The 15820-nt window shown below is 39.4% G+C and overlaps 1 protein-coding gene across 1 annotated transcript in view; it reads left to right on the forward strand.

Moving 5' to 3' along the window:
• Positions 1–15820, forward strand: part of DPYD (dihydropyrimidine dehydrogenase) — a 3292815-nt gene that overhangs the window by 1243171 nt on the left and 2033824 nt on the right. Inside the window, exon 6 of the mRNA XM_086954704.1 lies at positions 9242–9438. Within this exon, the coding sequence (XP_086810830.1) occupies positions 9242–9438 (197 nt within the window). The remainder of the gene's footprint in view (positions 1–9241; positions 9439–15820) is intronic.

Consider the following 15820-nt stretch of genomic DNA (forward strand, 5'->3'; position numbering starts at 1 on the left):
CCCAGGGACCTCCAGTATGCAAGGGGAATTAGTTCCCCCTCTGCAAACGCGCCAGGGGGCTGCGTTGCAGGGAGGTGTAATGAGGCCACGCCCCTTTTTACACCTCTCTGCAATGCAGCCCACTGGTGCATACTGGAGGTTCCTGGTGGACTAGTTGGCCCCCAGGGACCCCTAGAATGCAAGGGGACCTAATCTCCCAACTTAGAACATGCTACAGGGCGTGTTTGCACAGTGGTGAAGGTAGGGGGCGGGGCTTGAGGTGATGTGAGTGCAAACATGCCCTGTGGCACGTTTTAAGTAGGGGAATTAATTCCTCTTCAATCCAGAGGTCCCGTAGGGGGCAACTAGTCCAACAGGTATGTCCAGTAAGCGCCACAGAGCTGTGTTGCAGAGTGTTGTAAAAAGGGGGTGTGCTCTCTGAACACCTCCCTGCAACACAGCTGCTTGGCGCATACTGGATGTATCTGGTGGGCTAGTTGGCTCACAGGGGACCTCAGGATTGAAGAAGAATTAATTCCCCAATCTAAAATGCGCCACAGGGCGTGTTTGCACACATGTCACCTCAGGCAGAAAAAAGACAGTTCTTACCTTCTCCTGTCTCAGAGTTTCATCTTTTCAACACCCTTCACTTTTGAGCAAAATATTCCTGTAAATTCAGCCGAACTACGAATTCCAATTTATTCACCTGTTATCACAAGAAACGTTAGTGATTCATCTTTGAGCGCACTACTGATCCTGAAAAGTAATTCTAACCATACTTACAGTAACTTGAATTTCCTTCCATAGGCTAACATTGACTGGTTTCACTTTGAAATTTTTTTAAGTGTGGAGTTTTGTAACTTAAAAAAATTCCTCAAAAATCAGTCAAACTACGAATTCCAACTTACTCACCTGTTATCAGGAGATACCTCGGTGCTACATCTTTGAGCTCACTACTATTCCTGAAAAGTAAATTTAACTGTACTTACCAGTAACTTTAATTTCCTTCCATAGGATATCATTGCCTGCTATATAAAATATATATAAATTAAAAAAATATTAAATAAAAAAAATACAATTTCAATATTTTTAAAAACATTTTTTTCCAATTTATATTAAAAATATGTAATGTAATTAAAAAAATAAAGAATATCTAAAAATAAGTACTTTAAAACAATGTAGTAAATTAGTATAAAAAAATAACAATTAATACATTTAAAAATTATCATTTAAAAAACCTTTGAAATTCATTGAAAAAACCATAGGTTTCAGCCACGTTATAGTTAGGAATTTGCATTTAAAAAACCTTTGAAATTCACTGACAAAACCATAGGTTTCAGCCACATTATAGTTAGGAATTAGCATTTAAAAAACCTTGCAAATTCACTGAAAAGCCATGTTATAGTTAGCTGGACATTTCACTCATACAAAACCATTGAAATTCCCCCATTATAGTTAGTTCAGCTAACTATAACTCGCGTGCCCGCAATGCACTGCTGTTTACGTCACATATTACATCATTCATGACATGGTCAGTGACATCACTCATGACATCCCTCATGACATCTCAAATGACATCACAGATGAAATCACTGATGACATCATCCAGTGAATGTGTCTTTCTGAAAAATAAATATTTTTTATATATGTATATCTAAAGGTCGATGGAAGAATGAATGGGTAAATAAGTGTATAAATGGATGTTTTTTCATAAAATTGATTGTATAACTGACTTATTAAGTGTATCTTAGTTAATAGATGTATTAGCAAGTAATGTGTAAATATTTAAATATCAGTGTCTCAATTGGGGTATAAGTGGCTGCATGGGTTGGTGAGTAGCTACATGAGTGTGTATGTGGGTTATTAGTTGTATTTTTGAGTATCAGTTTGAGTGTCTGTATGGTTCGGTGGGGGATATTACTTAGAGCACAGATGCATGAATGAGTGACTCACTATTTGTATGTATTTTGAAGACAGCATGTGTGCAAGACTGTATGGGTGGATGATTGTGTGTATGGGTGGGTTAGTGAGTATGTGTTTTTATAATTGATTGTTTAAGAGAGTATATATGTTTCCGTTTCTGTAGAAGTATGTGTAGTGGTGTGTATATAGGATTATAATTAAGTAAATGGTTTTTTGATAGTTTATTTGCATGTTTGGATTTGTGTGTGAGTAACTATATGGATGAGTATTAGTGTGTAACAGGATGTATAGGTGTATGAGTACATATGATGAGTAAGTACATGCATGAGTGACTATATAGAACTGTTGGTGAATGAGTGTATGTGTATGTAGATGTTGGAATTACCTAATAAGTTGTTGTAATTGGTATTGGTTTCTCCATTTTTAAGAAAATGTTAGTTTCTATTTTTGAATGTGTGTGTCAAAGGTTATTTTATGCTGATAGGAGGTCTGCCACTTTGTCACAAGGATGTTGTCATCAGTGATGTCATTTGAGATGTCATCAGCGATGTCATGAGTGATGTCACTGACCATGTCATGAGTGATGTAATATGTGACGTCATCAGCAGTGCATTGCACGCGCAAGTTATAGTGAGTCCAACTAACTATAACGTGGGAATTTCAATGGTTTTATGCGAGTAAAATTTCCACTTAACTATAACTGGTGTGAAACCTATGGTTTTTTCAGTGAATATATATATATATATCTCCCCTGGAAACTCGAACCACTTCCTGATTCCACCACGGCGGACCAGGGGAGGAATGAGAAACAGACCTCCGAGGTTTTCTTGTGGGCAAAGATGTTTATTTTTTTAAAGTGACCCAACACAACGCGTTTCAAGCCCGTAAGCCCTTGTTCACGTGTCAAAAGTGAAAAAACACCCTCTACTATTTAAAGTGAATAATACCACTCCCAGTTTCTGACATCACAGGTCACATGATAATGGGCATGAACAACAGACTGTGGCTGCTATAATGATCGTTTTGTAGTTCTAAACTACTAAGGCAGATTAATATAATATGACACACTTAATTTATATTCACATGTTTAAAACATGTAAAGTGCTAAATGTCATGGTATTCATAAAATAATAAATACAGATCATTTTAAAATTCTCATTGGATAAATCCAAGACTGCCTATGTTGTTACTGCGCCCATACTACGATATTACCGGATAAATCCGCTTGTTATCATTTCAACCAGTTCAACCAATATGTCCTATGAGTCCTACGTGCATAACAACATGTACATATTTTTATCATAATTTTAGACCAATCATATTGTCTTTGTCTTTCTTTTTTATGATGTGTAAACACAAGTGGGAGAAAATCTGTGCAAAAGTGCATCTATAAATATAAAGTGCTAGTGTAGATAGTATTGATTTCTCAATCGATCAAATTCTAATATAGGGCTAAACCATCTGTTCCCAGAATATAGCTAAATCTAATTTCTAAAATTCATACGCAATTGATAACAGCCACCTTTATCCTAAAAACATTTGATTCTGTTTATAATGAATACATTTTGAGAAATCAAAAAGAGAAAGAGGAAATATAATGAAATGATTATAAAATCAGAGAGTTAATATATCTACATGCAGGACATACTTCATTTAGCTATATACATGAATAAAACCTCATTTATGATTGAGAACCACAACTTTGCAGCTAAAGAATGTTATTACAGAAAGCTGCGCATATCCTCAGTAGTATTTAAACCATTGGGTCATTTACAATCAAGCTCGATAATGTATTTAGTTTCAAGCTGACGGAGTTGGCGCTCCCTATTACCACCTCTTCTTTTCTTTGCCACAGCATCTATTACAAAGTAAGACAAGCAATTGATGTTATTTGCATGCACCTTCTTAAAATGTCTCGCAACAGGATATGTTGCGTCACTGTGGAGAATGGCCCTTATATATATATCTATATATATTACCTACTGGCGGTAGCCAGTAGGTAGTTATAGTTAGGACCTAGTTTCCATAGGAAATCTGCAACATTCTATTGGGAATAACTTTGGCGCCGGTTGATGAATCTCTGCGAATTTCTCAAAGAAGATGGCTCGCTACGCTCCGCTCCTTCCCTGATAATCTCGGGAAGATTCGTCAAGCGGGGGCTGAGAAAAAAGGGGTGTCTCAAAACGTGTTTTCCCCATGTTAATTTCCATAGGACGTTTAGACACGGCTACAGCCCAAACCGCTGAACGGAATTACACCAAATTTGGGAAAATGGTAGGGTCTGGTACGCAGATCAGGCTTTTGTTTAAATGGTTTAAATCCTTCCAGTAGTTGCTGAGAAAATTAAAGTTAAAATCAATTATATATCTATAAGCGCGCACGGGTGCGCGCACCGTGCGCGCACCTTGCCGTGCACGAGCTTCATGCTGATTGGCTGCCACTGTCTGTCAACACTCTAAAACAGAAATTGTTGGCAGCCATCTTGTGCCTCGGTAGACTAGTTTAGTCTGCCCTGTTCCCATGATGCACTGGGCCAGGGACAGACTGATTTGCATATAGCCAGGTTCTGAGCTGGGATGGTGCAGTGAGATAAATAACGGTGATGGATCAAGCCCTGATCTTTGGACTGGGTAAGAGTGGTCTGCTTAATTCAGACACTCTATTCATCATCACCCACTTTTCTGAATCGTTTTTGGCCACTATAGGTGTGGCAGGGTATACTCAGACATGAGTCCCTTTCTCACTGCACCATCAGGATTCAAGCAAGCCGGGCAGGCTGAAATGCCAGAAACCGGTCCCCGGTAGCTTGTCTCCTTTCTGGTGAAGAATTGGCTTGGTATTTTAGTCTGCCCTGTTCCCATGATGCACTGGGCCAGGGACAGACTGATTTGCATATAGCCTGGTTCTGAGCTGGGATGGTGCAGTGAGATAAATAACGGTGATGGATCAAGCCCTGATCTTTGGACTGGGTAAGAGTGGTCTGCTTAATTCAGACACTCTGTTCATCACCACCCCCTTTTCTGAATCGTTTTTGGCCACTATAGGTGTGGCAGGGTATACTCAGACATGAGTCCCTTTCTAACTGCACCATCAGGATTCAAGCAAGCCGGGCCGAAGAAGGCTGAAATGCCAGAAACCGGTCCCCGGTAGCTTGTCCCCTTTCTGGTGAAGAATTGGCTTGGTAGTTTAGTCTGCCCTGTTCCCATGATGCACTGGGCCAGGGACAGACTGATTTGCATATGGCCAGGTCGTGAGCTGGGATGGTGCAGTGAGATAAATAACGGTGATGGATCAAGCCCTGATCTTTGGACTGGGTAAGAGTGGTCTGCTTAATTCAGACACTCTGTTCATCACCACCCCCTTTTCTGAATCGGTAGACTGAGGCACAGGAAAGCAGAAAAACCAAGGTGTAGAACTCAAAAAGGGGGCAGGGTAGAAGCACCCTGACCCCCTAGGCCTGCTCAGGGGGTCCCACAGGGACCCCCAAGGCAAAAAAAAAAAAAATGTTTGAAAAATCGCGGGGTGCGCGCACCGTGCGCGCACCCCATGATTGTCCAAAAAACAAAATAATAATTTTTGCCTTAGGGGTCACTTACCTCCCTTTTATCATCCTCAAATCCCCTTCCCTCACCATCTTTCCATTTCTTTTACCTTCATTCCCCTTACCCTACTCTATGTATCTCTCTTTGTCCCTTACTCTCCTTACATATATCCATCCTCACTTCCCTTCTGTCACTCCTCCTCCTTTATTTTCTTTTCCATACTGCTCTTCCCATATTTTTAATTTCCCTTAACTCACTACCCTACCTTTAGACACCTTGGGGCAGATTTACAAGCCCCTTACACCTGTTTTGCGCTGCCGTTGCGTCACTTTTGTGACGCAGCGGCGGTGCAAAAGATGCGCCATGGTGCGGGCTATTTACAACGTGACGCATCTGGTTCCGTCATGGCCCCGCCCGTTCTTCAGATCATCAGCGCTGGCGCGAATCTCTTTGTCCCTTACTCTCCTTCCTTATGTCCATCCTCACTCCCCTTCTGTCACTCCTCCTCCTTTACTTTCTTTTCCATACTGCTCTTCCCATAATTTTTAATTTCCCTTAACTCACTACCCTACCTTTAGACACCTTGGGGCAGATTTACAAGCAACAACACAAGAGATACCAGAAGTCTGCATACAGGAACCTAAATAGTGTTCACTCTGTAAAACAAAACCAACAGGTTAATGTGTAGGTCATAACAATCCTAATAGATGTGTGACCGCAGGAGAAGAGGAAAAGGAAAAACTAGAAAGATAGCCTCAAAGGTGCTGGAAAAATCCCCATCAGCCCGCTCAATAACGGAGCATCGTCATCTGGGTAGTATGGTTGACAATTGTGGTATCCAGTGTGCCCTTCCTTAGGAACAACCTAAGGCTAGCAAAACTTGGACCATCATGTTAACCCTCAACCAATAGAGACTATTACGGAACCACTCCGTCACCAGCGCAGCCCACCCGAGGGCTATGACGGAGCGGTTCCGTCATAAGGGTGGGAGGGGTTAAAGGATTGTTGTACATCAAACAGCCGACGTCCATCGTATATCAAGAGAGATGAAACCATGCACACATTCGACCACAATTGTACAACACACGGTATAGTTAGGAATTAGCATTTACAAAACCTTTGAAATTCACTGAAAAAACCATAGGTTTTAAACCCGTTATAGTTAGGAAGTAGCATTCAAAAAACCTATGAAATTCACTGAAAAAACCATAGGTTATAAACCCGTTATAGTTAGGAAGTTGCATTTAAAAAACCTATGAAATTCACGGAAAAAACCATAGGTTTTACACACGTTATAGTTAGGAAGTAGCATTTACAAAACCTATGAAATTCACTGAAAAAACCATAGGTTTGACACATGTTATAGTTAGCTGGATATTTTACTCATATAAAACCAATGAAATTCCCCCGTTATAGTTACTTCAGCTAACTATAACTTGTGCGCCCGCAATGCACTGCTGATGACTTCACATATTACATCACTCATGACATCACTGATGACATCTCAAATGACGTCACTGATGACATCATCCTTGTGGAAGAGTGGCAGACCTTCACTCACCCTAATATAACCTTTATTACACACACTCAAAAATAGAAAATAACATTTTCAATACAATAGCCATACCAATGCCACTTAGAACACACCTATTTAGTAATTTGAAGATCTATATACGCAACCACTTATTCATCAACAGACATATACAGTCACTCATATATTATATACAGTCACTCATATATGTATTCAGTCACCATATGTTCTTATACACTGATACATCCTGATCCTCCTGTTACACACCGACACTCAACCATAGAGTTACTCACACATAACTTATATGTACTAGTTTAAAACATATGTACTTACTCAGAAATACACTATTAAAACAGTTATTCATTCACTTAGACAGTCATATATACACTCATACAGAAAAAAAAACAAATAACCTATATACCTACTCACCACACACACTCACTCACCCATACAGTCCAGCATATATGCTGCCTACAACACATACAAACAGTAAGTCACTCATTCATGCATCTATGCACTACGTAAGATCTCCCAATGAAGCATATTGACACTTAGACACTCAGACACTCCAACTAATAATCAAACAAACAATAACCTATATAGACATTATGTATCACTCATATAGCTACTCACCAACACATGCAGCCACTTACACAGAAACTGAGAGACTGATACAGATATGTATATATTTAAACATTACTCACTAACCCATGTACTCATTAAGATATACTTAATCAGTCAGTTATACAATCTATTTTTCACCTAAAAAGCAGCCATTTATACACTTATATACTCAATTCTTCTTCCATCAACCTTCAGATAAACATATATAAAAGATATTTAATTTTCAGAACTAACCCATTCACTGGATGATGTCATCAGTGATGTCATGAGTGATGTCACTGACCATGTCATGAGTGATGTAATATGTGAAGTCATCAGCAGTGCATTGCGGGCGGGCTGGTTATAGTTAGCTGAAGTAACTATAACAGGGGAATTTCATTGGTTTTATATGAGTAAAATATCCAGCTAACTATAACATGTGTCAAACCTATGGTTTTTTCAGTGAATTTCATAGGTTTTGTAAATGCTACTTCCTAACTATAACGTGTGTAAAACCTACGTTTTTTTTTCAGTGAATATATATATATATATATAGTATATAGTCTATGTATATATATTTGGAGCGGAAAGCATCGAGCCGCACTTCAAAAGTAGATTTAAAAGATTTTACTCAAATTCTTTGGCAGTCCTGACGCGTTTCAGTCGTACACACACTTTAGGCCAGTGTCTAGTATGGCGCATTTCGACCACTCCAGTGCAGTCTTGATCACATGAATATATATATATATATATATATATATATATATATATATATATATATATATATATATATATGCATATACATACATATATCGAAACTCCAAACCCTGGCCTGGCAATAGCTCCAAAGAAACCCAGGCAAGGACCTCAGTACGCTCAGGAAACACTCACAACTGCGTTATTTATTGCAAAGAAGCAGTGAAGTTTATTGAAAAGTATTTCGTCACCAGATGATCAGGCATATACATATTTATTTATATTTACATAACTAGATTTGGAGGCAAAAAAACCCCACAAGCCTGTATTTATCTCTATTTACTTACTTTTGGGATATCGTGATATTGTGGTTGTCTTTAATCTGGATACAATATTCTGGCCGGACAATATTTACAATGTAATACTGTACTTGAACACCAGCCACCATGATGAGGTTACTAACAGCAGTGTCAGTGAAAACTTTATCATAATAAAATAGCTCCACATGTTTACTTAAAGGCATAAACGTCACAACCATAAGTTACCACTGATCTAAATGAAATACTAAAAGCTATAAATCTCCAGAACTCAGCATTAGATATGATGCAAAGAATATAGGTTTCTTAAACTGCATGGTTTTCTATCAAATATGCACATCCCATTTTGGTTAACACAGCCAAAGAACAAAGTTTATTTTTCCTGAAAATTGACTTTCTTCAATATGGCTAGTGCAGACCCTCTAAATTAAATCCTGGGCTGCATTTCAGGGAGCTACTTTCAGAGCACTGGCGAGCTACGATTTGATCCCCAGCAACCTGTTGGAAACCCCTGGTATAGCATGTGGCCTGACTACTTAGCAGTTGTTGAAATTAATTCAAGTATTTCTGCTTGCATGTTTGTGATGACAGTTAAGTGCAGCAGATAACAAAATGCGTGAATGTTGAAACACATGTCTATATTTTTTCAGGTGTTTAAAGCAATGAACATTCCTCAGATAAGAAACCCTTCATTACCTCCCGCAGAGGAAATGCCAAGGAGCTACCACAGTAAAATAGCTCTCATCGGTGCTGGACCTGCAAGCATCAGTTGTGCCTCCTTCTTGGCGCGCTTAGGCTACCTCAATATTACAATATTTGAAAAAGAACAATTCTTTGGGGGCTTAAGGTAAGTTTCAAAAATCGCTTTAAAAATAGAAAGAGAACATTTAATGACACATTCAAAACTGAACATAGATGTGTGTCTTTTTTTAATGATTGCCTTCAGCTATGTTAATATTTTTCGATCATGTATACATGAATGCATGCCGCCATTGTGTTGCCAGAGGCTGATTTAGGAGCAAGAACAACGTGCAGCAACTACCGAAGAGAATATGACCTAAGCAAATGTGTGTATGGATGGAAGAAAGACAGTTTATATAAAGGACAGTTCAATTGCAAATATAGATTGAAACAATATATGCCTATACATTTAACTTGTGTACAACTTGGCAACTGCATTGAATTGTAGGGTGAAATTTGAAAATATGTCAAACGTGTGATGTATTATTAGTTCAGTCTATTGCATGTGCTTTTCCAGTGCAATTCCCTTGCCAGGTCTGCCTGAGCCATGCACTCTGACATGTATTATAGTTGCTTATAAAACACGATGTTATATTTAATCTATTTTTTTCAACAGCGCAGAGCAACCAGTACCATTGTTCTAGACACACAATGTATTAACTTTGGAAGTGAGTGTCCACACTCATGTTGTTCTTTTGAGTTAATTCTAAAGATTGAAACTTGTTTCCCATGAATTATCTTATTTCTGGCTTTAGTTCTCAACGTTAATGAAAACATATGTGGATCAGAAATAAATAACATGTTTAACATGACGTCATTTGCTTCGAAGGGCTATAATTGTAAAACCCAGGCACAACGTATGTGTACAACAGAGAAGCTGCGAAGGAATAATAAATAAACAGTTAATCCCATTCTGGTCAAATCCTTCTAATATCGCGTGTTTAGTGTTATTGCAAATGAGTTTAAATAGTCTGAAACTAAGAGTGAGGAGACTTTGTACTCATCATAATATACTAGGTAGCTACTAAAACTATTGTCTAACTGGTGGTATGGAACAACGTGTTATATTATTAATGCTATGAAAGAGGTGACTATAATGTATCTGGAATATTACATTGTTTAGTCTTCCCGTTTCAATATGAACCTTTTCTCTGATATATTAGTCAATGTAGCAAATCTGCCTGTTCTGCTTGGTCAACCCAGATTTTTCACCTTTTTTCTAGATTCTACTTTTGCTGCCATTAGAACCCTTTGCACTTCATCCCTGCTAAATAGACGTGCATGTGCCCCCCTGTTTAAACATGAATAAATAGGCTTGTTCCTGATTAACATGTGTAACTTGCCTATATATCTATAGTATATGGTATAGAAAATGCATCAGGGGCCCTATAAGTTAATTGCCACCTGTGGACTGTGGCACTTTTCATGCCATCTACAGTCTTGGCCTGTAAAACATGGCTTCAAACCTACCATGTATATTTTGAGTGCAGTAGCCTCTCTAGTAATGGAGGAACATATCAACTTTACCTTCGTATCAGATCTACCTTTAAATATTAAGCACCCTAACCTTGTAAACAACAAGCTGTATTTAGAGGTAACTTGTTAATATTTAAATCAAGGTTTCCTGACTGTCAAAAAGTTATTTTGACAGCAAGTCCGTGGCTGCTGTCAAAATAACTCTTTACAGTATGTTGGAATTTTACCCAAAATTCAATGAACGATTACAAGACTTATGGTTGACACTGCCAGCAGCTTGGCTTGCCCTGTCAGGTCTGCTCTTGCTGGGACCCCCAGCAAGGTGTGCAAAACATATTGAGTTAATCATGTATAGTCTAACTAGATGAATTTACGAAGCTTGTAGCTCATTAGCATTGAGACTTTGTAGGCTAGGGTACGGTGTACAGCCAGTTAATTCTGGCCAGGTGACCCCTTCATTACTAAGGGGTCCTATGCGCACTGGTGCAAGTGCATGTATAAGGGTGCCTCAGTACCAATTTTGATGTCTCCAATGTGAAAATGGGATTTCTAAGAGAACCTACACTCTGCATGGTTGTTGTGGGGGTGCAATAGTGTATTCATGAAGTGTGGTAGCATTAGGATCCACAGCCGGAAAATTACCTCAAGAGTAAAAGACCTCGAAGCGGTAACCATTGTGGACTTTCAACCATGAAAATAAAGTCACCTCCTGCATTTGTAATGCCAGGTAAAGTGACCTGTGCATGGACTGCAGGTCTGCAATTATCAGCAATTGTTTAGGTTGAAGCTGCGCCATTATTAAAACAGAAATGAAAACAAAGTACAAACACAAATATGGGTTCAAGCTTGAACCACCAACATAAAAAAATAGGTGCTTCCTTAAAATACTGTGCATGATATATGCCCATAGATGTTTTGTGGTAGTTATGAGGGTTCTATGGCGATTCACAAGTACTAGTCAGCAGACCCGCTGAATTAGTATCAGACCACCTTTGTTGGTGCCATGTTGCGTGATTCTGTTTGGAAACTTAACTGTGCCTTAGAAAAAGAGGATGTCAGAATGTTGGGACAGAATCTCTCTACCACGTCAGTGTCTGTAGGCCCAAATCTGACTAGCTCACAGTACCTCACCTGCACTCGTGACTTTTCCATAGTAGCAAGTGATTTTGGCAAACCTAGAACTGTTGTATATCAATTTAGGACCCTAGTGCAATTTTCCTGATTAATGCCCTCATATAGGTGTAAATCACCCTATCCTTATATAGGCATAGAAATCATAACCATATATAGACTTAGCCTATGCAGTCCAAATATGGCATGGCTATTTTCATTAGTTCCGAAAATCCACAACAATTTCCTGGAAAAACCCGCCTTCAGCAGTCAGGGACTTCCCCTTGCTTAAATATTGATTTTTACAAGAAATCATGGAGTTTTCAAAGCACTGAGTCTTTGATGACATTATTATGTCCAACCTTATGTCAATCTCGGCACCTTCAAGGTATAAATATGCCCACACTTGCCTAGGCAAACACACAGTGGTTTGGAGCAGTTCGACTATCTACTTGCCCGACACATCTCGCCGCAGCAAGTGCCGAAGGAAGCCGACCCTCCAGCAGATGCACTGAGAGAGACGCTGTCTTTTCTCTTGCCGAGAAATCCACCTCCAGTGTTTCCAAGCTACCCTTGCGGGGACCTCCTTCATTCTAAAAAATCAAGGTACGGAGCTGATTAGACCCTTAGGGAAATCTTGGATAGGTTCTTGGCAAAAAAATACTGTAACTAAGCTACTCCTCACTTACTTCTTCCCTTGTACTAGACTTCGGTTAGGTACCCCGGGGTAGACGTATTTTAGAAGAACCAGTTGGTACTTTTGGTCTTTATTTATTAATGTATGTATTCTATATTATTTTGTATGGCTTAAAAACCATAACATGCTTTTACAGTAATATTTTATAATACTCTTCGTACTATACGCATTGTACTTTGCAACCAGTTTTACGATTGTAGCAGTTCATTTCCTCTGCATGAGAAAGAATTTTGTTCAATAAATACTTTTATTGAAAACGCCTGTCTCTCTATTTCTCTGCACCTCTGGTGAAATGAAGCATGCACAATTGACTGAGTGAAATAACTATCTATTGTTTCCGCGACTCGGAAGATACGTTTTTATCTCAGGAAACAAAGTTGCCATGTTTTAAGCGGTTGTCAGAAACAAATCCCTCCTTATTTATTCGAGAAAGTTTCTAGTGACCTCTGAGCTAGCTCGCACTCACAATTAAGTCTAATATATTTGATAGAGACCTAGTCGACCTCAGTCCTACGTCTAATCTATAGTATATGTTTTTCCAATGCGCCGAGCCTATTGGGAATATCGGAACTACACTAAAGAACATGACCCCCTAGTCCCCAGGGGAACCGTCAAAACAGATCATTGCCATTTGTTCTCACTCATCCATGTCCATAATAAGCAGAAGAAAGACACAAAGGAAGTTTACAATATATTTATTGAAATTATCATTTTATATGTTGAAGCAGAATTGCTGTGATTAGTAAACAGATACAAATGAGAAAAGTAATCAACATTACTAACAAGCTCTAAGCAATGAACAATCCGACCATGGTAACTAACATATTTATATAGACCTACCCTCAGTATGTGAACACGGATATATTAGTGACCTCTGGGATTAGAGCCAAACCCCATACCTGGTAGGTTTGTTTAGGTGGTCAGCATAATATGTGTAAATTCAGTTTAAGCAAAGGCTACTGCTTCCATTCCATGACTGGTGTCTCTACTGGAATTCTACCCTCGAACCTTCAAGAGGGCACCTCACAGTTTATGTTAGAAGAACAGTTGTGTTAGAAAAACTGCAGCTGTGTTGTGTCCAAAAAATGTTAGGAGATGTTGCTGATGGGGCACAAGAAAGCCATACACCATGTTGCTCGACCTTGTACATACTGTTCAGACTGAATCCCAAGAAGAGTCACTGAATAACAAATAATATGCTCAGTGTATTTCGAAAATATTATCTTGTCACAAAAACAAACGTATTATGTGTGACTGTGTGAAGCAAAGGCAACCTAAATCTGCTAATACAAGCAACCAAGGGAGACACAAAGAGGGCCCAGAAGAGAAAATGCTACAATAGTTGCTAGTGACATTCATGTCACAATATTAAGCGATGCCAAAATATAGCCAGAATATTGACTAATTCAATATCACAAAAGTACAAGTATAGTTAAGTAAAGATTTAGTATTCTAAACCACACAGCTATGTTACTTGAAGATATATAATAACTTCAAGTTACATAGGTGTGGAGGTAAGAACGCAAATAAAACCACATTTAACTTATGTACTTAGCTTCAAGATACTGTTGTAGTCAGCATCTGCATGCAATATCTTGGCTGGACGATATTTAAAATTCAATGCTACAGTTGAACATTAACCATCTGATGCACAAGATGAAGTGACTAACAGCAGTGCCAGGAAAAGCTTTTCATAATAAAATGCCTCCATGTGACTAATGGAAAAACTGTCACAACAGTAGTTGCCAATTGGCACAAATTAAATACTAAAAGTTATATGTTAGACCTGACAGCCTTGGCATGGCCTTCCCCCAACCTTTTGCCTACGTCCTCCACTTTTCTGTCCTCGTTTTTGCATTTGTTAGGCAATTGGCATACTTAATTTACTTAGAAGTCCCTAGTAATGTACACTGCATGTACCAAGGGCCTACAAATTAAATGCTACTAACGGACCGGCAGCACTGCTTGTGCCACCCAATTTAGTCACCCTCTAACCATGTATCAGTCACGCCGCTGCAGATTCTGTGTGTGCAGTTTACACTGCCATTTCGGCCTGACAAGATAAACCTCTTGCGAGGCCCAACCTGTCCCCTTTTTATACATGTAAGTCACCCTTAAGGTAGGCCCTGGATAACCCAGAGGCGAGGGGGCAATGTATTTAAAGGTTAGGGCTTGTGCTTGAAAGTTTTAAAGGTCATGTTAGTGAGAAAGTCTTACAGTCGTTTTTCACAACTTAAGGCATATCTCTCTAATAAAATTGGGATTACCTTATTACATTTTCTATGTGTAATACCCAATTGTGAAGAGACAGACATTTAAAGTTTGGTGTTTCTAGAATTACAATTTGAAAAACACAAATTATGGTGAAATCAGATTTTAAATTGCAATTCTGGAATGCCACTTTTAGAAAGTTTGCATTATCTTACTTTACCATTTGGTGACTGCTACATGCCTGTGGAGGGTGACAACTGTGTATTCCCCTTGGGAGCCACACACATTGGGAACTTAGCTGTAACTTCATGAGCCATCCTGGCACGATGGGAGGGTGAAGCTACAACAAGCTGCACTTATAGCTGAATAAGTGCTGACCTGTCCCCACACAAATGGCTGAATAAGTCCCTGTAGTTTTTCTGGAGCCAGAGCAGGAAGGGAGGAATGAATGAATGAAAATGCATTTATACAGCGCGATTGCTGCCCTGGGGCGTCCAAGCGCTAGGGAACCAGAGGGGGGTGTAGTGAGGCTGACAGAGACTGGGAGGAGGGGAAGGGGGCTGAAATGATTACGGGGATTTGAACAGATGGGTTTTAAGTTGCTTGCGGAAGGAGGCAAGGTTGGGGTTAGATCTCAGGTGAAGGGGTAGGGAGTTCCAGATTTTTGAGGCGTTGAAGGTGAACATTCTTCCGCCTGCTCTAGACCTTTTAATTCTGGGGTCTGTTGCCATAAAAGCCTGACTAGAGCGTAGTTCTCTGCCTGGGTGGTATTGGCTAACTAGGCTGCGCATGATTTTTGGGCCCGAGTCCCAAAAGGCCTGGTGGGCGATACACATTGCTTTGAAGGTGACTCTTTTACATACTGGCAGCCAGTGAAGGCTGGTCAGTGCCTCTCTGACTGGGGTTCTTCGTGGAATTTGCAGTAGGGTACTGGCCGCATAGTTCTGCACCAGTTGCAATCTATTCAATGTGTACTCTGGGGCTCCCAGATAAA

Source organism: Lissotriton vulgaris, chromosome 1_1 (assembly GCF_964263255.1).
Source record: "Lissotriton vulgaris chromosome 1_1, aLisVul1.2, whole genome shotgun sequence".
In the NCBI taxonomy this organism is placed as follows: Eukaryota; Metazoa; Chordata; class Amphibia; order Caudata; family Salamandridae; genus Lissotriton; species Lissotriton vulgaris.